This window comes from Strix uralensis, chromosome 24 (genome assembly GCF_047716275.1).
Source record: "Strix uralensis isolate ZFMK-TIS-50842 chromosome 24, bStrUra1, whole genome shotgun sequence".
In the NCBI taxonomy this organism is placed as follows: domain Eukaryota; kingdom Metazoa; phylum Chordata; class Aves; order Strigiformes; family Strigidae; genus Strix; species Strix uralensis.
This window is the reverse complement of record NC_133995.1, coordinates 4,776,453-4,803,670: the sequence shown is the minus strand read 5'-3', so window position 1 is coordinate 4,803,670 and position 27,218 is coordinate 4,776,453. Positions and strand designations below refer to the sequence as shown.

Here is a 27,218-nt window from a genome sequence, read left to right as displayed (position 1 = left end):
CCAGCAAAGCCTGGGGCACCAACACTTCTCGGAATGGTCCCATCTCATGGCGGTTCCTGAACCTCCTCGCTGCAGTCACCTGGCCGAAGGTGGAGAACCTCAGCCCGCTCTGGCCGCGTCCCTGCTCTGCCGGGAGACCAGGCTTGGGAGAAAACCGCCATCGCTTCGTGCTCCTCTGCGGCTGTAACGCCCTGCTGTCCTTCGTCACGAGCCTGGAGCCGTCCTCCATCAGCTGGAACAAAGAATGTCCCCGCGTGTCTGACGAGGCGCTGTGGCTTGTCCCCCAGATTCCCCGGCTCGACAAGTCCTTACTCACCCGCTTGTTCAGGGCTTTCATGAGACCCCCCCCTGCCAGCCCCACGAGGACATTTCTGGGCCGGTGGCCCGGTGGGAGAGCGCGAGCCGGGGCTGAGGCGTTGCCTGCCGCGGGGCTGCCTGCCCGGCTGCCGGCACAGAGGCACCTGTACAAGATCAAGGCGTGTCGGGAAATCTGATGCCTCACCTCCGCCGATGTGGAGGCGGAGGGAGGAGGGCCCAAAGACATGTCCCTTCACGCTCGCAACAGCTGAAAACGGAGAAGGAAACTCGCTAGAGCCTTTTTTTACCAGCGCAGGAGGCCTCGCTGTCCTGCTCTCACCCCGGAAGCCCTCCCGTACTCCAGTACTCTGGGGGGGTGGCAGTCCCGCACCCGCCAGGCGATGAACATCGCAAGGAGAAGAGGCTTCTACAGACAGGAGGTGAACAAAACCCTCTGGGAGCTGCCCAGGAGATACACGTCCCTCCACCCCGTGGGGTCGGGAGCCTACGGCTCGGTGTGGTGAGTGGGGTCCTGCCTGCAGCGCGGGCAGCAGCGCGCGGCGAGCTGGGGGCGCTTAAAGTACCGCGCCGGGGGGGAAATGAGGAGGCGCTTGTCAGCACCCCTCCATTAGGAAGGACGTTTGCACGTGTGATGGAGGCAGTTTGCCTCCCGCTCCGGCGCGGGCAGCGGGTTGGGGACTCAGTTGCTTGGTGAAACAGAGATGGCTTCTCCTGTGGTCGCCCTGGGTGGGCAGAGGGGAGCGTTTCCCACCCAAGCTCGGGTGGGTACTGGAGCGGGGGTGGCTGCAGCGTGTCCCCTGCAGCGTGTCCACGCTGCTTTAGTCCAAGGCGGCTCATCTGGGGCTGCCTGCAGAAAGGAGCTGGGCAATACGACCCCCGCCTTGATACTGCTTCCAGCTTGAAATCGTAAAATAGATAGAAGTGATTGTAAACTGGGATCAGTGACACACTGGGATGGGACTTCCTTCCTGGTGGATGATAATCCTCAAGCTCCAGGAGAGCGGCCTGAGCTGCTGTTGATTAATCAGTTGGGCAAAGGTGCCCGCAGCGAGAGCGAGCAGAAGTCAGATCTTGCTTTGTTTACGTTGGCAAACCAGAGGAGATGGGTGACTTTTTGAAAGGTTAAATATGAAGCAGCCCATTGATAGGATCTGAAGGCAGCCCTTGTTTCATAACACGCTGAGCTAAAAAAAAAAAAAAAAAAAAAAAAAAGGTGTGTCCCCTTTTGTAGGTGTTGGGCAAAGTCTCTCTGGCGCTGTCACGGCTCCAGTCCTGAAACCCTGGGGCCCAGGTTCTGTCCTTGACCCCTGGCTGCCTGTTTACAAAGGCTGCCTCTCCCCATGTTGCTGTCCAGGTGCAATTAAGCTTCTGAGATGCTTAAATGAGTCCTGCAAAGTCAGGCAAGAGTAAACTTGACTTTTTCTTATATTGCTACAGTGTTTTCTGGTTTTTGTCATAAAAGAAAGCAGGAAGATTAAAAGAAAATAAAGGCAGGACAAAAAAGGGAAGAGGGAAATCCTTATAAAGTTTCCTTGCCCACCAGAAAAAACCCAAACAACAATAAGATGAATCTTTTACTGATCCCTGTGATCTTGGCTGCTCTGGAGGTGTCGGGGAGGGAGGGGTGTTAAAACAGCCCCCGGGTCCGGGAGGGTGGTGGTATCGCGGGGGCAGTGCCCAGCGGGAGGGTTTGGTGCCGATTCCTGTACAAAGCAGAGGGGGAAGCGTTAGGATTTGCTGTCCTCTGCTGGGAATTGCTGGGAAGCTTTTCTATGGCAGCATCATGCGGAGCTGCTGACTTTTACACCTCCTTGAGCAGCTGAGAAACTAACTCAGGAAAACCAGCAAAGACGTGTTTCTTCCCTCATTAATTCTGCTGAAATCTGTAGTGATTTGGCTTCCAGCTGGAGGTAATTGTGGAAAAAGAGTCTCCTGCCCCCTCCAGTGCTGGTCTTGCCGCGGAGGCAGGGACACAGCTCTGCCTGCCCGGTGTTGTTAAACCTGTGCTGGGCAATCCCGACCCCATCAGCTGGATTAACTCTCCGTCGTGGCTTGCAGCGGGGTGAAAGCGGCGCTGCCTGCGCTGGCCCGGCTCAACCTCCATCACCCAACTCTGCTGGGCTGGGTGGTGGGGTGAGACGCTCCGTCGGCCAGCGGCTGGGAAGGCAGGTAAGAACGTGCACCCTCAGGTGAGGAAATCTGCCTTGAATTCTGCAGCTGTTTGATTATCTGGTCCGAGTCCCTTCCTCTAACTTCCCTGGCTCCTTGGGTTTGCGCTGTGCTGTCCCCTCTGCCGACACCTGCTGAATTCCTGAACTGAGACAACCCTTCACTGTCCTCCTAAGACATCCTGTGGCATCTCCAGCGCTGAAGCTGCCTCGTGTAGCTGTTCCTGTGCTTCCTTTGCTTTTCCCAGCTGAATGCATTGATGAAATCACCGTCATACCGAAGCTCCCAAAGGATTTATTTTTGCTCTCATCATGCACAACTTGGAGCACCTTGGAAGGGACCTTAGTGGCCAAGAGCAGGGAGATTGCCTGATGGTATCGGGGAGGTTGAGCAGAGCTGCTGATAGCCCAGACTGCCGGCGGACACACCACGACTGATTGCTTGTGGCTGACAGTCAGAGAAAACTCTGCGAGAGACTTCCAAGATTTGCAGTAAGGAACTGACAACCCCTCCTCAGCGCTGAACCAAAGGGACGGCCACACAGAGCGGGGTACTCCCACCGCAATCAGCCCTAAACCCAGGAAAATGCACCATTTCATTGCATCTCCCATCTATAGATATCCCTTCATCCCATAGATGAAGTTTTGCCTCTGAGCGAGGGCCCTGGAGGTCACGGTAGCTTTATGGTACCTGCCCTTCCCTGTCTTGGGTCCTCTAAGAGCCTTGAGGAAGGAGCAGAGCCTGGCGATCAGGGACTGTGGTGGGGTGAATCACGAGTCCCTTCAGAGAAGGAAGCCGGGGAAACGCGTCTGTGCAAGGCTGGAGGTGGTGATTTATAGCCCTTCCGTCTCCCCAGGAGATGAGATAAGGATTTACAAAGCGGTGGGAACTGCTCTGGAAACCCACAGCGTGATTTGGAAGAGAAACCCCTTTTTTCATCTGTTTGCCTCTTGGAGGGGTCAAGGAGGGGCTGATGTACCACCGAGAGTCCCGAATTGCAGCGCTTTCTGGCTGAGGACCTCCCTCCACGCTTCTCGTCTGGTGAAATCCGGGGGCACCTTTGCAACCCGATCAAAGAGCCTCCAGAAGCAGAGAAAGTGTCGCAGGATCGCCCTGTCCAGCCACAAACAGCAGACGTGGCCAGAGGGAATAACAGGTCCCGTCCCCAGCAGTGGCTGTTGTACCATGTCTTCATTAGCTTTATAACAGACTCATTTTCAGCCAGACCTGCTTTTACACAGAAACATTCATATAGTGTCAAAGATCCCGAATGCAGGAGAATTAACTCAGCGACCTGTATTTTCAGCGCGTGACATCCACTGTCTTTGCCCCAGAATACAGCGAAGGCGGCTGATGTACCTTAAAAGACAACAACCTCCAAGCAGATGATTGTTTTATTCCCTTATCTCCATGTGTTAGGGAAGGAGAAGGCAGAGGTAGAACTAATCCTGACCTTGAACTGTTTGTGTTTCCCTCTTCCCACAGCTCTGTTAGCTCCAGCTCGTTCCTGCAGGTTAAAGGGAACAAAGTTAATTGTATAAAGTCACTAACAGTTTGCTCGGTGTCCCCCCAAAGAGCACGGGCTGTGGTCTGCCCAAAGCCATACAGGTGACATCCGTGTGCACAGAGCTCCGCTGGGTTTCTCAAGGGGCCTTTCTTTGCTGTTCCTCTGTGAGCTCCAGAATTAGCTCTTCTCTGGGAGAAGACCTTTGGTATTGCAAAATTTGTTAAACCATACTGCCCATGTCAGAACTGGTTTTTATTTGTCCGCTACAGTTCAGCCGTAGACAAGAAGACAGGGGAGCAAGTGGCTATCAAGAAGCTCTGCCGCCCGTTCCAGTCGGAGATCTTTGCCAAGAGAGCGTACAGAGAGCTCATGCTGTTGAAGCACATGCAACACGAGAATGTAAGTACTCATTTCTCTCCATTCTTGCTGAAATGAGGCGGGTTTTCTTGCCACCTGGGAGCAAGTCCTTTCTGGTGGCATCACCTTTATTTTAATTGAGAGGTCCCAGGATTTGGCACGTGCAGGTAGTTTCGGGGTTTAACTGCTACCTGTCTGCTGCGCCCAGTTGGCACCAGGCTGGAGCAGATGTGTAATGGGTGCTCCCGTGTGTTAGTAAGAGGAAAAGCAGCTGCCCAGCATAGCGAGGAGTCCTCGGATTCCTCAGATGGAGTTCTCGGTGCTCACCCGCGTGTGTGTGCCGGTGGAGAGCTGCTACCCCAGTGCCACGTGTGCAGCAAACGCTTCCCACGTTTAAATGTGGACTTCTCTTCTCTGTCAGGTCATTGGGCTGCTTGATGTCTTCACCTCCGCCCCCTCCTACCAGGGATTCCAGGACTTGTAAGTTTGGAGTTTGCGTTCGCTGTGTCTAGACTCAGCCATTGCCCAAGACAGCGGTGACTTAGCAGCAGGGTGGGAGATGGGGTTGAGGTGCAGTCCGAGACACTGAGTTGAAAAGGGGCCAGACTAAAGCCAGACACCCCCAGACAACAAGGAGAATCTAAAGCACAAGTCAGTTCTCATGGCTTAAACCACCCAGAAGGCACAAACAGACCCCCGGCCGTGCTCCCAGCTGGGAGAACAGTGTGTAGAGGCCAATGTATGTAACGAACAGGCAGCCTGAGCCGCGCTAACGCGCTGCCTGCGCCGCTGCTGAGCTAAGAGGCTGCCCTCGGAATGGGAGAGGTATTGTTCATCGGGCCCTGGGGTAACTAAATCGAGAATTTTAAAGATCTGGTTTTCATCTTGATTCTGGCTGTTCTTTTTTTTCCCCTCGGTGTTGATGGGCAGGTTGGACGAGTTGTTTTCTTTTCCTCGTCCTCGAGCAGCTCGCGCCTGGGTTGGGGTTTTCAGCTGATGGCTGGGTATTTAGCAGCCTGCAGGAAAAGTGTCTGGAGGTTCTCAGACCAGTTCCTGCTGGAAGATCGTCAACTAATTAGCAGTCTCAGCAGGCAGGCCAAAGGCTGAAGGAAGCTAGATGTTGTCTTCCGAGGCAGGGCTGGAGAACATGACAAAGATAAATTTGGGAGCCAACGCAGCAGTTTTGCAAGACTCTTTAAGGCTGCGCAAGATGTTGCAGCTCCCAGATGGTGTAAGGCTGTCCGGAACTGAACATCACTTGAGGTCTAAAGTAAACTAATTCAGGATCATTAAAGTTTGGAAGATCCTTGCTCTTACTTGACGTCAGATATCCAATTTAAGGGGAGGAGAAAGAGCAATTTTCAGAGCAGGCTGAAATCCCAGCACCACTGCAGGCTGTGCTAGTTAGCCAGGAACACTGTCACAACAACTCGTCTTAGTTACAGTAAGTTACACAGCCAGAAAACCAACTGAGTGATTACAAGGCTAGCCTGGTTCCCTATGTTTTTCTTCTAGACTCAGGGCCTTGTCTTACTGCCTTTTAGCTACCTGGTGATGCCATACATGCGGACAGATTTACAAAAGATCATGGGACATGAATTCAGTGATGAAAAGATCCAGTACCTGGTCTACCAAATGCTGAAAGGGCTGAAGGTAGGTGGGTCTGGAGGAGTTTAGTGACTCTCTGTGTCTCCTCTACACGTCACCTCTGAGTTGACCATAACTAAACCCCCTTCCCACACTGTACAGGAAGATTTGGAGGGGTTATGGCATCCCCTGAGAGCAGATATTTGCTGTTGAACTACTCTTGATCCAGCACACATCAGTAAAATGACTGCTTGTTCACATCAGTCCATCAGGTATCGAAGCAATCGGCAGTCATAGACCTTGCGATGGTTTTTCCGTGACAGCAGTTGCGTCGTTCTTTGACTTGCTAAAACCTTTAGCAAAACTGTGTAGAAAGTAAGAGGCCGGCAGCAATGGGAGCTGCTTCTGAATTCTGAACAGAGGCTCTCGGGGGAGAAGACAGAGGAAATGAGTTTCTATTCACTGGAATAAGGAAGGACTATGCTGCTGTAACTGGCTTTGAGAGAGCAGAAAGCCATCACTGCAAACCCCAGGATGTGGAGACAATGCTTTAATGCTGCCCCCTGAAACGTTCTTCACCTGGAGTCAGAGCAGTGGCTCTAACAGGCATTAACGAGTTCACCTTAATAACACCTTTCCCCAGATCACTGCTATCTTGAGGAGGGAAGAACACACAGAAGGTGTAACTCTTGTGATAAAAGCCATGTGGTCAGTTTTTGCTACTTTTTGTTTTAATGATGAGATTTTTTTTTTTTTTTCACGTGGTTTAACATCCAAAATAACGAAGTTTTCATGTCGTCTAATGACCCTGTTCCCACCTGTAACCCTGATGCCCTTGTTTGATAGTTTGAAGTAAGGAACTCTTGCTCCACGCCCCCTCCTCTGCTCTACGCCTCTTCTTTAGGCTGGCAATATCATTGCAAATACGGGCAGAAATTCAGGGCAGAGATTTCTTTTCAAGCTGCTGCCCTGGGGGCTGGGGCCCTGCAGCAGGCTGCAGAGTTGTGTTCTCAGCAAGTTCTTGTTTGTAGCTCTTGTTTCTCTGCTGGAGAACAGAAAGTCTTGTCTGCTGGTGCTCACATTGTGGCTTCTCTTTTTATTGCAGTATATTCATTCCGCCGGTATCATCCACAGGGTAAGTTTGTGTGTGTTCTTATTGATTTTTTTGCCTGTTTAGGAGAAACACAGCTTGGTCGTAAAGTTAATAAATTCCCAAACACAGTCTAACTAATAGCCTCATCTGCTCTAAGGTCTCTCTGGCGTCCTCCCTCTTTTCCCTCCTACACCCTATATGTGTTTGGATTTGCTCATTTGTGCAATATTTTGAGGAAATGCTGTATTTTCTGATGAGCTGAGAAACATTTTATGATGCTTTTCGAATTGTTTCAGAAAAAATAGTAATCTAAAGCTGTAGAGTGTAGCAGGCATGGTGTCTTTGCCATATCAATACTGGGCTTGGGATGTTATGGGATCCCATCAAAGGCAAGAAGAGGTTTGGCTGAGGCTTGTGTTGATGCGTTACGAACCAAAACATCCTTATTATTCTGCTCTTGTCTGTTGTAGGACCTGAAGCCAGGCAACCTGGCTGTGAACGAGGACTGTCAGCTAAAGGTAGGTGGAAAAGCACCACTTTGTAGCATGTAGCATATCAGATCGTGGAGGAACTGCTCTGCCAGCAGGAATTTGGCACCGTCATGTTTCCTCTTGCCTCCCGAGACTCGGTTCGAGGCGTTTCATTACTCGGCGGTTGCAGGCGGTGGGAAATACTCACCTGCTGATGTAACTTGCTGAATCAGGGCCCAAGACTTGGAATGAACATCCTGTCGCCGTAATTCCTGCGGGACGGCAGTTCGTAATGACTTCCTAAATAAATTCAGTACTGCTGAGCAATACTTGCGTTGGGTGGATGATCCCCGAAGGATAACTGGATTCGACCACAGTTACCCTTTGGTTCTCGTTGACGTGATGGTTGTGATTTCAGACGGAGTTATTTTCAGTATTGCTCTGAAGGGTTTGCTTGCAGCTCGCCGGTGCGGTGCTCCAGCACGCGTTTTCTGTAGGGTGTATTACAGGGAATGGCTCTGTTTCCTCTAGAGGCTGGGTCAAGCTATTTTCATCTCCAGAATTGAGGGAGAGGCTGTGCCCTGTCAGCTGCAGGGTGTTTTTATAGGAAAGGGTGAGTCGTGGTGGCCTGGGCACATGCCTTCACTGCCAGGTTATGGAACTCAATTAAATAAAGCTCATGGAGTTGAAACTTAAGCCTCAAGAGAGGAAGTGACCTTCCAGGTGCACACAGCACCCATCCTTTCGGCAGGGTCTTCACACAACTGGTTTTGCAGCTGGGTTGCAATTTACAGAGGAATTAAGACAAACCTGTTAGTTCTTTGAACTGTCCTGTGGGTGGCTGTGGTGTAGTTGGAGCTTTGTTATTATCTGATTGAATCTGCTTCGTTTCCTTTTAGAAGTAGATTCTCACTTGCCTGTAGGATTTCTCTTTTCTTTCCTGCCCTTCCTTCTCTCTCTCCCTTTGGTGAACTGCAGATCTTGGATTTTGGCTTGGCCAGACACGCAGATGCTGAAATGACTGGCTACGTGGTTACGCGCTGGTACAGAGCCCCAGAAGTCATTCTGAACTGGATGCATTACAACCAGACAGGTGAGCGGCCTCGCCTCAGCCCCGTGACGAGCCCGGGGATCCCGCTGTCACACCTGGGTCACAGCTCACGTAATCCCCCAGATGTTTTTCTTCTTTATCATCAGTGTCCCCTGGAGCAGAGCAAGTCCCAAAGCTGTTGCACAACTCCCAAAGCTAATGCCTGCGGGAAGTGATGGAAGCAGAGATTTTAGCAGCATAGAAAGAACAGGGGAGGGTGGAAAATGGGAGTGAAATTTAAATCAGCACCCCTTCTGCAAGCAACAGTCCCAGCAATTATTGCTGCCTTCTCACTGTCCTTTTTGGTTTTCCCTTTTTTTTTTTTTTCCTCCTTTTTCTCTCTGAACAGTGGATATCTGGTCTATTGGCTGCATCATGGCAGAAATGCTGACGGGGAAAACGCTGTTTAAAGGAAAAGACTGTATCCTTTCTTGGTGTGTGTGTCTGTGAAAGGGTTTTTATGAATGAGGCTACTGAGAAAAATAGGTGTCAGTCTGGTTTACCAGGAGATAATCGCAGGGACCAGTCTTTTTGGTGAGGAAAACAGGACAGGGCCAAGCCACCCTTAGAAATACACCTCTGTGCTGGCCCCGTGTGCTCTGCATCAGCAGTCTCTCCTTGCGTGGCCAAAGCTCCATCCCCAAACCTTAGTGTATCCCCCACGGGCCCTGGTAGAGTTGTGCCAGCAAAATTATCTGTTGATGAAAATGGCATCCCAGGAAAAAAGCCCTGGAGCTCTTTTTGCTAGTCCGATGAGTCTCTGCTTGCGCAGCTCTGTTGGGTTTGTATCGTAACCTACTCGTAGCTCCCACGGGTCCTCGGGCTCTCTGGCACCCAGCCCGCAGGCTGAGCTGTTGGGGGGTGTCCAGGGCTCGCTCCTAGACGGGTGATCTTTAACGCAGCCTGCCAGACCTAGATCAACTGACTCAGATCCTGAAAGTAACGGGGCATCCGGGGGAAGACTTCGTGGAGAAGCTGGAGGACAAAGCGGTAAGAAAGTTCCCTGTGAATTCAGGTCTCGCTGGCGGAGGTGCGGAGGGGAGAGGTTAACTCGGTGTGTCCTTGAGGTGGGAAGGGTGCTGCTTCTACAGCAGCAGGGAGGAGGAGCGACAGCAGTCTTTGCCCCTTGGCAAGGAAGATGTTTCTCTTTGCTGGTGGCACATCTGATGGATTTGGCGTTGCGTTGGGAACTGGTGTGGGTTGCAGGGACTCCCAGATGAGGTGCCTGGTGCCCCAGCAAACCACCAGCCTCTGCTGTTCTCCAGTTTGGCCCTTAAAGCAGGAATATTTCTGCATCTCAATTGGTAAAAATAGTTCCTTGCAAACTGGTCACTGAAATGTGACATCTGGGTTGATTTGCGGGTGCATTCGTTTGCCTTTCCTCATCTGAGCCGTGAGACCCAAGGGCTGTATTTCACAGCCCCTCACACTTGTCCGCATGCAGTAAATGCACTTCCCTTTCCATTTCAGGCTAAAAGCTACATCAAGTCCCTTCCTAAAATCCCCAAGAAGGATTTGTCTGTGCTTTTCCCCAAAGCCAATCCTCAGGGTAAGTCACCTCCAGAATTTCTCATGAGTTTTCACAGCTGGAAAGGAGGCAGGCTGACTGCCATAGCTCCAATCTTATTTCTCCTCTTTCTCATAATTTCTTGCTTCTTTTTCCCTTGCAAATTGTGCCCCTGCCCCTCTTCAGGGCAAATATGTATGAATTAAAAGCAAAATGATTCTTTATTGGCATTACAGTGGCAATGTTCTGCTGTTCTTGGCCATGTACTTTTCTTTTTTTTTTTTTTTTTTAATTTTAAAGTGACACAGCCTGCAATATACATCATTTAAGAAAGAGATAAAGTTCTGACTCGTCAGAAGAGAGCGGGCGCTGGATATAACAGGATGTCTAGGCTGTGGGGTACAAATTATGGGATTAGGACATTGCATGTATCAGCTCCACTTGGTATGAGAGTTGGGATGAATTTTGGCTGATACTGGCTTCCAGAAGTTGTTGCTTTTAGCCAAGCAGGTGATATTATGATCAACAGTATTTAGATAAACAAACCAGCTCTTCTCTGTTCATGGTTATTTCCCAGCCCCACATCTGAGGCTCCATAGGTTTTGATAAAGTGCTGAGAACCTCGCAGTCCACACCAGTAGTTTGGGTTTTTTGGGGTTTTTTTGGGATTTTTTTAGAGTACAGCTTAGATACTGTTTGTTGAACACCTGGATCCACTGATACTTAACAGGCAGATGAGATGTGCAATTTTCAGGGTAAAAATTGATCTCTTAAAGGAGCTCTTTTCCCAAGTAGATTAGAGGTGAGAGCAAGCAAAACTCTTCTAAAGGCTGAAAGGAAGAAAGCATTAAGATGTTAGAACCAAGGGGGAATGGGGCCAACAGACTAGTTAGTATCTGAGTTTCCTGCCTTCCTGTTTACCAGGGATGTATAGATTTCTGTATAGGTTACTTATGTTAAGATTACTTTGAGTTGTCTTCGAGTTGAAAGCAAATGATTAAAACCAAAAAATACCTTGGAGTTACTGGCTTTTTATATTCTTGTGGCTCCATCTGTGCAGCAAGGCTTATTCAAGATGAATTGGTTATTTCTGCACAACTTACACCTCCAGTTCTGTCAGTAAGAGCTCCCTGAGGCTGTTGTTGGGTGGACTTTGCATCCCCCCTGCTGGGAGCCTCACTCTACCTTGGCCAGGTTGAGGAATCTCTTTCGTTTTCAGGTCTGGAGATGTAGTCCTGGAAACACAGGTCCCATCCCTTGCAGGGTTTGTCCACAGGATTCCTGTTCTCCATCACACTTTGCTTAGCCCTGTTCCTGTCTTCTCCTACAGCAGTGGACCTGCTTGACAAGATGTTGCAGCTCGACGTGGAAAAGCGCCTTACAGCGACGGAGGCGTTGGCTCACCCCTATTTCGACCAGTTCCGAGACATCGAGGAGGAGACAGAAGCACAACAGTCCTACGATGATTCTCTGGAACACGAAAAGCTTTCGATAGATGAGTGGAGAAGTAAGAAGTTTATCATCTTTGAAGTTCCTGTCTAGCACGGGACTTTCCTACCTCTCTCTTTCCTGTGTGCGTGCTGAGTAAGGCTGCGATTGCCTGCTGGGCCCTTGATGATAGCGCACATCTCCCTTGCCTTGCTCTTGCTTTTATTCGTTTAGCAAAGATCCCTCCAGCTCCTCAGGCACTTTTTTTTTTTGCCTCTCTGCTCTGTCTGTCTCTTCCAGCTTGTACCTGCCCTAACCTCTCCACTGAGTTACCTCCTCTCTGCACATTCACAACATTCAGACTCTAATCTGTGTCCTCACAAATCACACATTCATGGTTATTTTTGTTCTGTTTTTCAAGAGCATATTTACAAGGAGATCTTGTCCTTCAGTCCCATTGCACGGAAGGACTCAAAGAAGCGAACTGGGATGTCGTTATAGCGGCTGGTGCAGCTTTGGCTGGGATTCACTTCTCCTGGGTGACGATTCGGACTGACCCCTCGCTGGTGGCCGTCGATTGGCCTGTGGGACTTCTGTGTGTCAGCACGAGGGTGACACTGTGCTGTGGGCACTGGACTTCGTTCTGCTAAAGGGGGAAGCACCCCAAACAGTTTTCAATGCAAAAGATAAATATATTCTCATTGGAACTTCAAGTGGGAGAATTTTACCTGGTGTTTCTCTTCCCCCCCCCCCCCCCCCCATATTCATCCACTTGAGAGAGCTTTCATTGCTCCCTTCTCATTAGTCTTTCCAAGCACAGGTCTTAGTACATTGATATATATAAGGTAAACTTTTCTGGGAAGCAAGTTCCAAGCAAAATAACCAGAAACAGTGAAATTCAGCATAACGAGACTTTATCCAATCTAACTCTGAGCGTATCCCCTTTCCCTGCACAGTCAAAACAGCCTCCAGCACAGCGAGGTTGCTGGGACGGGGGAATCCAGTTGATCGTGGCATCAGTCTGTGTTCAGAGCAGCTCCAAACTCTTGCTTATACACACAACTCCCTACTGGGGTGCTTCCCCCTCCAGACAGCCACTGCCTCCTCTGCTTTTTGCTCTGCTTATTTCGTTCCCTGGGGTTTGATCAGCGCTGTCTCCTCCTTATTGCTAGCTGCAAACACATCCTGGGAATTCACGGCCACTTCCCACGGGCATCCCAAGGAGCTGGGTTATAATCTAACAGTCCTGCTGCCGTTCCTTTCTGCTCAGCCTGGTTTGCCCAACGGTTCTCTCTTCACCACGCTTATCTCCTGCTGAGCACCCTCTCCCTGGAGTCACCCTGCCTGCTCCAGGCTGCCTTTATCTCTCGGCAGGGCTGGTGTTTCCTTACACAGCCCAGCGATGTGACCCCTTATATTCTCATTCCTTCTGCCCCGCGGGATCAGTTAAACCAGGGATCCTCTGCTTCTGTTCTCTTTAATGGCTGCTGGTTCCTCAATATGAAGAGATGTTTAAAGTGATCATTTGGAAGATAGTCAATTGTCAGTCCTAAGGCTCAGCTCTCAAAGTAACTTAAAAAAGTTCATATATTGGGGGGGGGGGGGGGGGGAGCAGGAAACTATGTTGCATGAACAATCTAGTGTTAGCAGAAAGGAACACAATAATTCAACTCAGTGAGCACAGAAAATAAGTTCAGACATCTTAGTTTCTTGGTATCAGATTAGCTCCTTCCGTTGGCATCATTATAAATTACATCTAAGATAATCTTATTAGATAGAATATCTCACAAAAACCACTACAGGCTAGAAAACATCCTTGTAAGAGCTTCACAAATTCCTTTTACTGTACTTCCATTGAGGTTTTGCATTTCTTATTTGTCTGTGCAAATTTTAACTCATTCACTTATTTGGTGAGTAATTCTTGATAGCTACAAGAAATGGCCTTCTCTGAGATGCTCAGAGTCCCCGTGCGTGACGGGGTGGGACTGTGCAGTGCTGCTGGCACGCAGCTGGGGAGAGCACATGGCCCCAGCCAGCTGCATCCAGCCCTGCTCTGACAGTTTCTTCAGTGGGTACGGAGTTTTATATGAGATGAAAACCACCACAATAATCTCTTTTTTTTTGCTCCTGGATGTGGACAAAAAAAATGTAGGATGATGTCAGAAATCCTGACAACTTGCCTGGATTTAATTGCTTTGGAAAGGTGTTCAGGTAGCATCAAGATAAGAGGAGTGTGATACATAAACAGAGGGAGGTTGTTTTGTGAACGCAGACCAACCAGAGTCATCTGGATCCTCCCTCCAGGGAAAGTTTGTTCCATTTTTTGGTTCTACAGTATGTTAAGTCATTCAAATTTAACAGTATGTTTTGATCTTTGAAGTAATTTGCTGTACTGGAGGTATACTGGTATGGTTTTTGATGTGTATGCAGCAGTATGTCCCAAGCCACCACTCGAGTACATAGGTGTTTCCTACAAATGTTATTACCATTAGAACAGAGAAGAGATGAAGAATAATTACAAGAACAAAATAAGCAAATGGGATCGGAAAGTGACTGCAGTGTCACTACAACTGTGTCTGCAGGTTCTGGCCTTGGTGAGTTTGGGTCTCATGTGAGCATCTGAACGCTTCAGAAACCAAGTGGAATTTATCCCCAGGGTGGGATACGACCGGATAGCAAATGTGGAAGAGCAGGATTGTGGGTCTGATACTTTTGTTATGTAAATTCTGGCTCCCGTGACAGCCCTCTCCTAATGCATCCCGATGATCCTGTAGACAATACCTCTCATCAGACCTTTTAGAGTACAGCCCAGGTGTACTTGTGTGGCTTATTCTAAAGCAACATAACTGCTGGGTCTTGACCTGAGGTGGTGTCATGATCCTTTGTCACTTGTGAGACCAGGAGATCGGACAGTAGATTTTGGAGAATTTTTCCCTTCCTTCCCTATGCTTGGAAGTTCTCATTGTTCATATGCTAAACAGTTAATTGCCCAAGTTTCCGAAGTACAATGGGGTCTTTGGGGGCTATTTATCCCCCCTCTGCAGTGCTACACAATAGGTTGGTTTTTTTTTTTCCTCTGACAGGCCTTTATTCCTCGAAATATGAATGAGTATGCTTCACTCCCACAAAAAAATCTTTAAATATATATTAGGATGCCCCCCAACCTGTCATATATTCCCTTAAACACCACTTTGGTTAATAATCACAGTTCTGGAAATGCTAATTGCTAACCCAAAATTTATAGAGGTACTTAAAAAAAAAGAGACATAATTTCCTGCTGAGCAGGATTCAAGTGCACAGCCATCTGTAAAGAGTGATTCTCTAATCAGGCATCTACCTGCAACTTCGCTGATGGATGGAAATTGTTAGTTTTCTTGAATGGACTCTGATAAACCTCTGGATAGGTTACATGTCCCCACATATTAATGTTAGTGCAGAGAAAAGCCTGAACAGTAATGGAGCTAAGATTCCTTCAGGTTCAGTGCCTTCCGTGGCCTGACACGGTCTGCCCAGGAGCTCAGACTCGGATGGTCCCTTTTGCAGAGGTGTTCTGGGAAGCTATCAAGCATAAGGCTCACCAGCAGTAATACAGGTTTGTCAGATGTAGAATGATGTAAAATGAATATAGAGCTGGTTTGGACCTACAATTTTTCCCTACGATTGCAGGTGCTATCACGAGAGCTGCTTGGGTGCAGAAGTGCTGAACACAGCAATTCTGCTGCCGTCGAGCTCTTAACACCTCTTGTCAACGTATTCTGCCTGCAGCTGAAGCAAAAACTACAAATATCTTCAAATTACTGCAGTAGCATCTCAAATCCTTCCCTATATGTGGTGGCGATGCACAGACCCACCCTGCAATCCAGAAGTGTGACTGTGGCTCGTGCAAGCGTAGCTGAACTAGCTTTAAGCTACTGAGCTCAGTATTAATAGCACCATCTGTAAGCAGCGAGGAGCTCAGCCCAAGTTAGTCTGAATATTTACTCAAGATCTTCAGAAGGTTTTTCAGCCTGTGCTGAATCTGGTGTATCTGCAGATCCCTGGCAGTCACTAGATGGTTCAACGCTAGGCAGGTACAACTGTTAGCTGTGATAACACCTTCGCACTGCACCGTAAATACCTTCTCAGTTGGCATCTTCTCCCCTATTACAGTTGGTTGGGTTCAGCCGGTCATTCCAAAGTCCATCCCAGGGATGTGTGCCAAGAGACAAGTGTCTCTTCTGTGTGAGAGCTCAGAGCATGCCGTCCCCAGGGCTATAGAAAAATATTTGTTGAGAAGGTATATGAACTCTCCACCCCTTCTGTAGCTGCTGAGTCATTTTGGTTTGGTTTAGCCAGGATGTATGCTTTCAGTACTCCCTAATTTTCTTCTTTGCCTTGTGATATGTGGTTTTGCTGTACAGACCTCAAAATAAGGGAAAACTGCAACATTACCAGAATTTTCTGAGCTCTCATCTCCACTGGGACCCAGACACGGTGACGTCGTGTTTCTTGGCTGTCTCTCTGTTGCAGCTCAGGCCGTGTAGTGCTCGGGATGACCCTCCAGCGACGGTAGCTTTTTGATACGCCGGTGTTGATGTTATCCTGCTGCAGCTGCACAGATGCTCCACGCTGATGTGATGTGTTTTCTCTCGGCTCCTATCTCTCTGAGCCATGTGCCAGCCCTTTGCCTCACTCTGCACAGAACCGTTGTGATGTTCCCTCAAGTCCCTTGAAATTCAGTGTTGTTGTTACGAAGCACTCCGAAGAGCTGGGCTGGAGGACGTGCAGTGGTGTCCTGCTGACTCTGTCTTGAAGAACCCCAGCTTGATGGGAGCAAGGGACCATCCTTTCTTCTTCCTAAGTGTGAGACAACCTGCATTCCCCTTGAACAGTGGGAGAAATTCCAGCTGCATCGGTCAAACAGCAGTTGAAATATTGTCCTTTTGAACCTGGCATCTGACTCGGCTGCCCTGTCCGCGGTGTAACAGAGTTAACAGAGCTCTCTGCAGCTGCCATAAATATCTTGGAGAGCTGCAGATGTTTAGAGCTGCCTGTGCCCTGGTAAAATGAGATTTGGTGGTCAGCAGCGGAGGGTCATCATCCAGGTGAGTGTGTGCGAACACACAGGGAGGTGTCTGAGGACTGTGGGTGAGGCAGGCTGGCCGTCTGACTACACGTAGCTGTGGATGTAGAGAGGCAGAGCAGAGTCTTAAAAGCTTCATCTTGTAGAGAAAAATTGAGTAGATCTATGGAGACTTCTGGAGTATAGAGCTTTCTTTCAGAAAATCATCTGTTAAGGTGAAGAACCCTTTCAGACAGAACTCAGAAACCACTTTAACTGGGAATTTAGTGTGTGATTTCTTAATCATCATGCCCCTCTTCAAAAGGGGATAGGCAGACCTGAAGAGGATTGGAGTTTGCTGGCTCTCTCTAATGATGGCTGAGGGAGAAAACATCTTCATGATAATGTACTGAGTAGTTGAAAAGGAGCCTCCATAGTTTACAAGAATAACCCAAGATGCCCTTTGGGGGAATTGTCTGTGTGACCAGAGGATGAGCACAGAAGAGGCACTGAGGACTTCAAATACAAACAGGTGTGAGAAGAGCAAGTGTGAACACAACTGAGTGGGATATGTAGATTTTTCTGTCAGGGAGCCAAAATATTAGTCCCTCGTTTCAGGGACAGCACGTAAAGTCTCTTCGGTATCAGTCTTTCTGCTGAATATACTCCCAGAAAATATTGTGTGTTTCAGGGACTGGGTTTCTCTCTGGAGAGCTCACACTGAATGCTCTGAAATTGCGAGAGCAATCTCAACAGCTGGTGTGTGGGCTTCACGCTGTGGTTTCATTCACTCACCCACCAACCCCGTACAGTGACAGCACACTGTCCAAGAGCCAAACACTATTTCTTCTGCAACTCCCAATATCCCGACAAATGCGGGGAGCTGGTGCTCTGCAAGCCCAGGAACCCTGGAGGTGTGTGCATGTGTTTGGTTTTTGTGGTATGTACCAGCCAGGAACTCAAAATAGCAGGAAATGTAGCAGGTTGATAGTGGAAAGACAGTGTCTGTTTGTGAAGATCAACCGTCCCAGTGCTCGTACGGCATCTGAGGACACGTTTCAATGAAGAGGAATGAGCTACTTGAAAAGGAAAAAAAAGTCATATTCACATTTCATGAAAGGAGTTTGAAAAACACCTGCTCGACAGAGCCAGTGACTCAGGCCAAGCTTTAAAATACTTCAAAACCAGCACAAGAAACAGGGTGTGTGTGACCCTGACAGACACTGTTAGTCAAAGAAATTATCTTTCCCCGAGGCACAGGTGTGCCTGTTAGATGAGCCACACTGACACATAATTGATGTACATTCCTTTCTTCACGTTTTTTCCCCTTGCGTAGTTTACATACTTAAAAACACAAAACTGAGTGATAAAAGTGAACATCCAAAATTCCATAAATTAGGCCAGCCAGAAATATGTTTGCTGTTTATATTAAGGATGTATGATAAAAATTTATATAGACAGAATTTTTGTGCCTGTCTCACATAACACACAGATGTTTATCTTGGAATACTATTTACTTGTTATTCCTACATTTATTTCTGAGTTTATTAGCTAAGCATTTTTTTTTTATTTGGAAAGTGAAGTATTCATCGTAAACAATCTTTCTGTGTAAGCTTTTTTTGACAGCTACTTAGGTCTGTGAAGTTGCAACTTTACAGGATGTATTTATTAGGTACTTCCAGATGTAGTGGGACAGGAAAAGCAGATGAAGCAATGATTTCTTGTTTTATTTTTTTCTTTCTTAAGAGCCACCACAGAATTGTCAGGATTGAGAGACACAATATTTGCCATGTTTTGGACACCACCTAGAAACCTTTCACTGCAGAGCTTTGAAAATATCTACAGCCTCTTAGAAAACCATATGCTATAGGAAAAGGGAAGTCTGTTTTCATGTTTAACCTTTTCACATTCTAGGTAGCAGACTAAACAAATAAATTTCAGGTTTTCAGTATGTGATAAAGGGGGAGAAGAAAAACACAGAAGACTCTAAACACATCTGAGAACTCTAGTGAGATACTGTACAGAGGATGGTAATACCTTTTCATATTTCCATGCCTTGCTCTTGCCTGAGCAACCAGGGAAAGCGTTCCTAATCCTCTGCAGTTTCCCGTATCATGGGTCAGCGGAGCGTTGGCTGGTAACATGATTATGGCTCTTTTTCTTTTCCCAACTAAGACAAACAAGACACGAAAGAGAAAGATTGAATGAAGACCAAAATAGCCAGTACTAATTCATTTTTCCCCCAAATGCATGAACACTCGCTGCACTAATTGCAGTTACGTTCAAGGCCGTCAGCATTACTACACTGTGAAAATGTCAGAGTTTCCAGGTGAATGTGGTTTATGGGGTGTTTTGCCTGATTTCTCTCTACAAGGCCATTTTCTGAGCACATGGGTTTATACAGCTTTTAATGCGATGTTCAGCCGGTGCTGCTTCACAACTGATTCAGTCAGCACTTTGGCTGATTGATAACTCCTTTTTGTTGGATTGCACTCTATTAAATAATACTGAAAGGTTAGTGTATATCTTCAGCCCTCATTGATTTTCTGTTAAATGAAAGTGAGTTAACTCCTTTTAGCCAAGTTTGATTGGAAAAATAAAAATTCTTCCACCAGCAACCATAATTTCAGATCTGTCGTCAGAACCCTTCACCTGAATAAAGGTTTCAAAACTATGATTTGCATTTTAAGATTAAAAAATGAACAGCACTGAGGAGATAGCGCTGGGTGCTTGTGTCATCTCTCCAGAGTTAGTGAGACTGAACAGGGTTATATATACCCCGCACAAAACTGGGGTCTAAGTGCAGCTGAGCACTTGCAAATCCAGCTGAAATAAACAGCAGCTGAGGCTAATCACTAAGAGATATCAGGCTTTTAACCTTTAACAGGTTCTTTTTAGGAATTGCATTCATTTCAGTAATTCTGAAGAAAATGGCCACAGCACAAGCAGCTGAAGCAGAGATACAAACATTGCTCATTTTTGAGGCTTAATGAATCAACAAAAAAAGGTCAGTTCTCAATTCCAAATGATAGTTTTCTCCCCTTTTAAGTATGTTTTATATACTTGAGTAAAGATGAAGAAAATTATAATACAATTGAAGCTCTGAGCTGTCTTGGGTGCTGCTTTCATTTCAAGCAACATTGCTGGTTTTGAACTTGCACCCTTTAAAAACTGGGAGAGCGAGGAAATTGAATTAAGTTGTGCCTCTGGGATTTGAGATAAGTTCAGAATGTTTTTTCAAGTAACTCATTAGTTCCACAGCTCTATTATAAAACTAAATGATGGGTAACTTGTTTTCATGTTGTGACACATGGCCCCCGATCTTCAGAGATGTCTGTACATCGCTTTGTGCAGGAGTCATCCTACTGAACTTAATAGGGCTATTCACATGCTTGACATTAAGCATGTATGCAAATCTTTGCAAGACTGGAACCTAACGTGATTATAATAAGCCAATTCCAGTGCGAATCTACGAGTACAAAGTTTCAAAACTGAGGTCAAAATGAAAGCGTTTGCAAAAGTTTGTTGTATTTAAAAAAAAAAAAAGCCAAAAGTACTGGGAAAAAAATGCAAGTAAAACCTGCTGTTAAAATCAATTAAGTTCTCGCATAAAGGAAAATGGGATAGTGAAGTTGTTCATCAGTTATTGAAATGATTTTATTTACTTTTTAACTGTCTTCCCAACACCTATAGATTTTTTAAAATTTTTTTTTATCCTTCATGTATAGGACCATGCTGCTGCATAGCTGTTCTTCAGGGGTTAGGCAAGATGCTACATAAATCAGTGAAAGTATTTGGACTTTATTTCTTAATATTTGATAGGTCATTTCTCATGCAAGACAAGAACAGAATATATTATTATTTGAGTTCTGATATGTTAACAGTAGATTCTTTAAAAAGTATACACAGAAGGGAGTACTTGGAGGTTGACATCTAAGACTGTTCAGCATTAAGTAACATGTTTTCCCATGCTTTTAAGGCTTCAACAAGCTCTGGTCCAACCAGAGTACTTTGCCAAACAGACTTGTCATAGACTGTTTGGCTGCTCTCGGATTCCACGATTAACATACGTCAAGAGACAAAAGATCTATAGTTGGACTGTAAATGAGGGAAAATAGCATTCATTTTTTCCCTTGAAAACAGTTCGGTTAATTCTATAAATTCAGATGGTAATATTATGCAATACTCTGCACGATCTGAGTGGGAGGTGGAGCGTACATATGCAAGTATGTGGTACGCTCTATAAAAAATAAGTGTAGGAGCCTGTGCAGTTCCTATCTCACCACTTATCTCAGTTGCAAATGTAACTTCCTTGTTCATTCCTCAGTCCCTCTCTCGCAGTCCTTCCACCCCGTTACACCTCTGCACCTTAGGAGGCCCTCCGGACCTGAAGTATCAGACTAGAAAATAAATACAAGCTCTTATTATTCCCATCGTTTGTTTGATGCTGCTTGTTTGGGGTAACGGTGGCAGGGACACGGCTACAGGCTCTCTGGGGGTGCAGCCTGGTCAGACTCTGGCATCTGGTGATGCTGCTGCACGTTTTGGGGGACCCTCCTGAAAAAAAAGCGGGTGCTGGCTGAAAGCACCCCAAGGAGCCTGGGGCAAAAATCCAAGCTGCTCATCTCCAGCGGCCTGGGTGCTCCCGGGGGCAAGGCACCGGCCTAGGAAAGGACCCCCACGGCTGTACCCGAGCCCCGAGGCAAACCTCAACCCCATAGCGGGGGGGGGCGGAACTGTCCCCCTCCGACCTCCCCGAGCCAAAGCGGGGGCCGGGAGGCCGCAGCTCCGCGACACTCGCCCCTCTCCACCTCGCCCGGCCTGGGGCAGGGGGTGGCGGGCGGTAGCGGTCCCCCCACAGCCCTGAGGCCAGCGCGGAGGGACATCCCCTCCCGTCCCCTCGCAGCCCCCGGGGGCCTCCCGCTCCGCGCGGCCCGGGGGTGGGAAGGGACCGGGGAGGGGCGGGCGGTCCCTGCCCGCGGGGGGGAGCGAAGCGCGGCAGCCCCCTCCCCCGCCTGCCCGCTGGCTGCCGCCTTTTCTCGCCGCTCGGCCGGGCTGCGCTGCCGCCGCCACCGCCGCCTCCATCTTGTGCGTGTGTCCCCTGCTCCCCCCCCCCCCCCCCCCCCCCTTCGCCTCCACATAGCACCGGGAGCGGCGGGGGCGCTGGAGCGAGCGGGGCCCCGGGGAAGGGGGGGGGGGGGGGGCGGGGGGGAGGTGAGGGTGGTGGGGGGCGAAGCGGCACCGGGGCCGGAGCGGCAGCGGCGGGAGCAGCGGCGGCAGCGGCATGAGGAGGCGGCGCTGAGGAGGCGGCGGTAGCCGGAGCGGACGGAGCCGACATCTTGTGCCCTCCCCTCCCGCCGCCGGCTGGGTGAGCCCGTCCGCCCCAGGGGGGAGGGGAGGGGGAGGCGGAAAGAGGCTTTAAAAAAAAAAAAAAAAGGGAAAAAAAAAAAGGAAAACAAAAAAAAAAATCCCCAAAAAGGAGGCGGCAGCAACGGTGAAGACCGCCGCGGCGGCGGCGCGCTGAGGCGGCCAGGTAAAGCGCTGCGCGGGAGGCCGCGACACCCTTCCCTCAGGGGGTCTCTCCTCCCTCACACACCCCCGCGCCGGGGTCGCGGGAAGGTGACCGGGCGGGCGGGAAGGAGCCGGGGGAGGCCGCTGCGCTGCAGCCTGCGGGGCCCCCCCCGCCCCCGCTCGGTCCCCGCGCGGCGGGAACGGCCCGCGGCCCCTCGCTGGGGGGGGCGCGGCGGCGGAGAGCGCCCGGGGAGGGGGAGCGGGCAGCGCCGTGTCAGCCGGGCCCCCCCCTTGTCGCCATCTTGCCCCCCCCTTTTCGCGGCGCCCGTGGGGGCCCCGCCCACCTTCTCCCACGCTATTGGCCCAGGCGGGGCCGAGCGCGCCCCCCCTTAGACCCGCAGCGCCTTGATTTGCTATTGGTGGGGGCGCTGGGATGGGCGGCGGCGACAGCCAATAGCGCTCTGGCGCTGCCTGCGCTCTCCCTCGCTCTCCCCCGCCCTGGTCCCTCTCTCTTTGGGACTTTTTTCGCTCCCCGGGGGGCGGTGGGTCCTCCTGGGCTGGGCTCCCTGCTGAGGCCCGACGTAGCTCATCGCACTCACCCGCCGCGCCTTCTCCTCCCCCGGCAGCGGCTTTATTTTTGTCCGGGTCCCTGCTGTGTTTTGACCCAGATCGCTGAGTGCTGCCGGGGCTCCCTGCGGGGATCCTGTGGCCCTGGCTGCACAGGGGAGGTCCTGAGGAGCTCCCGGCCGGCACCTGACACAGCTCATGGCATGTCATGGTTCCCTCTGAGCGTTGCTGAGGCCAGACACAACTCATGGCGCGTCACAGTTCCTTCAGAAGGCTGCTGAGGCCGGATGCAGCTCATGGCATGTCACAGTTCCCTCAGAGCGCTGCTGCTGAAGCCAGACACAGCTCATGGCACACACCATCTGTTGCCGATGCATCCGACTTCACCTTAAACTTCATCCGCAGCCTGACGTGTCTCGCACCCTCCCTGTTCCAGCGGGAGCTCCCCTCCTGCAGCCCGGTGCATCTGCCGTCAGCACGACTTGGTTCCAGAAGTATCAGGGCATGTGCCAGGGCAGGCAGCTCTCTGCAACGTCCGCTGAGCACTGACACACTTCATTGAAGGTGTCACCACGGGCATGAGGAGCATAAACCTTCAGCAGACACGTGGGGTGAATATGGGCCCGTGGAAAGCACAGACGTGCTGGGAACGTGGAGGGACATCAGCGAGGGTGGCAGGAGCTTTTCCTGGGATTTTCGGTTGGCAAAAGAAAGGTGGGAGGGGGCTGTGAGTGTTCCAGGCTGTGCCTTTCCTCTGGCATCCTTTGCATTTATTTTACGGACGCGTTTCTTAAATAGCTCAGTAGGTGTCTATTCCCCACTGCCCAGGAAGGGGTTTTAAATCCCAGAAAACAGCAACAGGTGCCTGCCCGGAGCTGCATGGCTGCCAGTGTGGGATGGCAACGAGGGGGAGTGTCTCCAGATCTCGTGTTTGACTTGGTGCCATGGGGAGAGGTAGTCTCTGGTAACACCAGAACCCACACTTTTTTTGGGGCCGTATGAGCTGTAGCCACTGCCAGTAATCACAGTGCACCAGAGTGGAACGAGAGCCACGTTGTTCCCATCTGCTGCTGCCTGCTGAGGTGCAGGTGGCCTTCTCCTCACTCCAGATCACCGAAGGTCTTGATCTTCGAGGGACTTAGCTCTTCACTGGGATCCCCAAGCCATGCTGGAAAGGGGCAGGAAACTCCCCCAGCAGCACTGCCTCGAGCTCCAGCCTTGTGTCCTCTGCAGGTTAGCAAAGAAACTTGGTGCTGGAAAGAAAATCCTTGTTTTTTTGGCGTGGGAAGGCTGGAAAGAAGGACAGCAGTGGGAAGAAGGGGTGGGAAGGAGACTGAGGTCTTGTGTGGTGCAAGAGGGTGCCTCTGACCCTTCGAAATGGGCAGTGCAGTGTTGCGTGGGTATAAATCACGGCAGCATTTAGCCCTTCCTTTAGAGCACCCCTTGGGCTGGATTTTCCAGGCTGTGTTTATAATAGGGGCCTGTATTGTGATGTTGTTTGATACATGGATCTCTCCAGTTTTTTTTCAGTGGAACTTTTGACCCCTTTGTAGTAAATGTAAGTCTCCTGATGACAGGCTTGTGTTTTTAGTCTCCTTTTGTAGCCCCCCCATGCATCTCTGGCCCACAGGTGTGAAAGCTGCTGCTCAGGAGATTTGAACTGCTCCCGAGTGAACTCGGGGTAGAAAGAAGTTCATCCCCAGTGGTTCTGTGTGTTATAGCCACACTGTTTCCTCACTTGTGCTCTCTAGGAACCTCACCCCCTGCTCCTAGCGCAATACCCAGCGGAAATGGATGATGGGAGGTTTTTGGAAAGCCTTGAGCACGCTGTGGCGACAGCGAGAGGACGACTGTTTGAACTTTCTGCTTTCACATCAACAACCTTTGTCCATGGTGGGACAGAAACAGCATGGGCTGAAATAGCATTTAACCCTGCTGAAGTCAAGTCTGTTTAGCATTTCACTGTGCACGGGTGCTGTTTGCAGAGTGATTTTTTTTATCCATGGCTGAGGGGTGTTTTCCAGTGTGCCAAGAAGATCAAAGTGTTCCTAGATTGCTGCTTAGAAGTTTCTGTTGTTGCAGACAAGGACACAGTGTTCAGCTCAGCGTGTCTGAGTTCATTTCTGTGCTGCTTTCAAGGTATTTTGGAGGTGGGTAGCTGTGTCTTTCCTAAGATCCAGGTACTTGTCTTATCCCAGGCACTCAGCTCTGGCTGGCAGCAATTTCCATGCTGTTTTAGGTGCTTCTGCATAGTGCTAGGTAATTGTGTTTTACAAACGGGTTGGTTTATGACATTTGGTTGCTGTGGTGCAAAGCCCGCTTTGGGTAATTTCTCTAGACAATATATTGATTGGTTCACTAAAGCTATGGGAATGCCATACCCTTGTTTTTTGCCATCAACAGGTAAAATAACCCTTCCTTGAGGTGCTTGTTTTGCTGAAATTTGCTTGTCCCTCAGCACTCCCAGCAGACAGCTAACACCTCGTTTTTCCTGAACACAATATTAATTATGAGTGTGGTCAGCTCATGCTAATTACTTTATCCTCCAATATCTTTTTGTTCATATATCTTTTTCCCTCCAGTATCTTCTTTGCTCATACCCACCTGAATTGTAAGAGAGCTGTTTGTCAGCAGGATTTTCTGTTGATTTCATTTGATGATCAAGTTGCCTTTATACCTTCATTTTAAAATTCTTTTTTCCTGCTGATTGAAACTGTTGGAGCTTGGCTGGGACAAGTGCAGTTGGATCTCTGCAGTCTGCTAATCAAGTGGCTGATTAGAGTTTTGAAGCAAAGGTCCTGAACTTCGTGGTGGTAGAACTTGTCATCTGGAATTAAATTGTGCCTACAGGCTCTATCATCATGGGTGTGTGTACTGAAGCTGGCACCTGCAGCTTATTTCTGTGGATGCAAAGGAGAGTTTGAAAACTTTTCCCAAAGCCTGTTTGTTTCTTAGGACACGTGTTGTATCATGGCTTAGTCTCATGGTTCACAGAGCCAGTACTTTCAAGAGAAATGTGTCGCTCCTGGAATTAGTTACATCTTTCTGGAATAAGCTCTGGACTTCTTGTAGGTCCTGGTCCTGCCAGGTGCTGCTTGCTCTGACTGACACGATTGAGGGTTTGTGGAGCTATGTCCTTCACAGAGCAGAAATAATGCAACGGCTAAGTACAAATTATGGGTTTCTGTACACAGAAAGGGTCTGAAAGCGTGGATTGCTCTAAATAAGGGTGAGGTGCTGGTTCAGGCTTCTGTGTAGCAACAGATAAGCTCTGGGCAGGCTTATCTTCTCAGGGAGATTTTACATTTGCTTTTCTTTGTTTCCTTTCTGTCTTGTTTCAGCCTCAGCCCATTTCTTCCCATAACTCATGTTCCCATCCCGGACACTGCCCTTCTTGCTTGCATTACTCACTTGGCTTCCTCTTTGCTGCCTCCCTCCTTCGCCCTCAGATTGCCGGGCTCCTGACGCTGCGTCTCCATCCTCCCCCAGATCATCTCGCTGGCTCCAGGCTTCTGCTCCAGCTCCCCCTTGATGGGCACCTCCTTAACGTCAAGAGCCAGCTCAAATGATTAGCTGGGTTACTGATTAGCAGTTTGCGAGGGCAGAGCTGGCTTGGGCTTCTCATTAAGGCTCTCGACAAATACCGTTGCACAGTTCCTGGTGAGGTCTAGAAGCTGTCTTGCGGCTTCCCTGCTCATACCGCCATGGACCTGCCATGAGCAGAACTGGCTCAGGTGCCTGACCATGGATAGTGGCTCCAGAGGGGTTAACGCTGAGCCAGAGCTAGTAAGTCCATCTGGATCCATGCTGCTTGTTCCCTTGCTCATTCCCCTTCGCTTCCTCATGGATCCCACCGAAGAGCAGAAGGGATGCACATCTGGCACGTTGCTCAGTTCATCCTCTGGTTCTGTTTGGGCTTTTGTGACCCATTTTGCATATTGGGAAGGACACAGTCCATTCGGTGCACCCTGTCTGCAGAGGGGTGTAAGGAACAGCTATGCCTGGGAGAGAAAGGAAAGCAAAGCTGAAGGGTGATTTTTCATTACGGGACTTTTTGCATCTGCAGTGTGGGAATGAAGAAGTGGTGGTGGCAGCCCTGAGGTGGGAAACTTGGAATAGGTCCCTCCTGGGCTGAGGGAGCACTGCTAGTTTTCTCATATGGAGCTCAGTGACAAAAAAAAAATGGGAACTGCTTTCACAGGACAGGAACAGTGCTTTCCTTTCCACCTGGAAACCATCCAGTGCATTTTCTGTGCTACTGGGGGTATAAAAGAAAAGCCACAGGCAAAAGAACAGGGAAGAACTTCTTGGCTTGTGTGAACTTAGTATGTGAACGGTGCAAGCAGATATGATAAGTACCATTGGAATTTTGGGGGATCTGAATGGTTTGCTGAGCTGAATGCACAGCAGAGCGTTTGGATGCTATGCTGTAAAATTAATTTAAGCATTTCTCATCTGGTGGTTTGGGGCTATATACATCTCCTGACATGCAAATAGAGAAGGTTGGAGGGTGCTGCGCATTGCAAGAAATGGTTGATGTATCCATTATCTGCTTGTGTCTGAGAAGGTGTGA

At 49.2% G+C, this 27,218-nt stretch overlaps 2 protein-coding genes and 2 long non-coding RNA genes across 12 annotated transcripts in view; 2 read left to right on the top strand and 2 right to left on the bottom strand.

Moving 5' to 3' along the window:
- Nucleotides 1–698: 698 nt before the first annotated feature.
- MAPK13 (mitogen-activated protein kinase 13) lies at nt 699–12,248 on the top strand. 2 transcript variants are annotated; one of them, XM_074893516.1, is made up of 12 exons: nt 699–817; nt 4,264–4,393; nt 4,773–4,831; nt 5,896–6,004; nt 7,044–7,073; nt 7,502–7,549; nt 8,480–8,594; nt 8,941–9,012; nt 9,502–9,581; nt 10,062–10,140; nt 11,429–11,605; nt 11,948–12,248. In XM_074893516.1, the coding sequence occupies exons 1-12, from the start codon at nt 699–701 to the stop codon at nt 12,025–12,027; spliced, it is 1,098 nt and encodes a 365-aa protein (XP_074749617.1). In that variant the 3' UTR covers nt 12,028–12,248. The 2 variants fall into 2 exon arrangements, with proteins under 2 accessions (XP_074749617.1, XP_074749618.1); XM_074893517.1 differs by having other exon boundaries at nt 731–2,487.
- Nucleotides 6,598–8,622, bottom strand: LOC141954220 (uncharacterized). The gene is made up of 2 exons (XR_012632128.1): nt 7,710–8,622; nt 6,598–7,107 (listed from the first exon to the last, which is right to left on the bottom strand). It is a non-coding gene; the product is annotated as an uncharacterized LOC141954220 (long non-coding RNA).
- Nucleotides 10,122–21,912, bottom strand: LOC141954217 (uncharacterized). Of its 2 annotated transcripts, none has more exons than XR_012632126.1 (3): nt 15,644–21,689; nt 11,113–11,568; nt 10,122–10,928 (listed from the first exon to the last, which is right to left on the bottom strand). It is a non-coding gene; the product is annotated as an uncharacterized LOC141954217 (long non-coding RNA). The 2 variants fall into 2 exon arrangements; XR_012632125.1 differs by lacking the exon at nt 10,122–10,928 and adding an exon at nt 21,810–21,912 and having other exon boundaries at nt 11,497–11,568; nt 15,644–20,967.
- BRPF3 (bromodomain and PHD finger containing 3) overlaps nt 21,749–27,218 on the top strand; it is a 28,754-nt gene continuing 23,284 nt past the window's right edge. For 2 of the 7 annotated variants that reach the window (XM_074893486.1, XM_074893482.1), the window contains exon 1: nt 21,828–22,100. The gene's annotated coding sequence lies outside the window, so the exon portion shown is untranslated. Of the gene's footprint in view, nt 22,101–23,651; nt 23,879–24,396; nt 24,796–27,218 lie in introns of those variants that run through there. The other 5 variants (XM_074893485.1, XM_074893483.1, XM_074893489.1 and 2 more) reach the window with 5 other exon arrangements.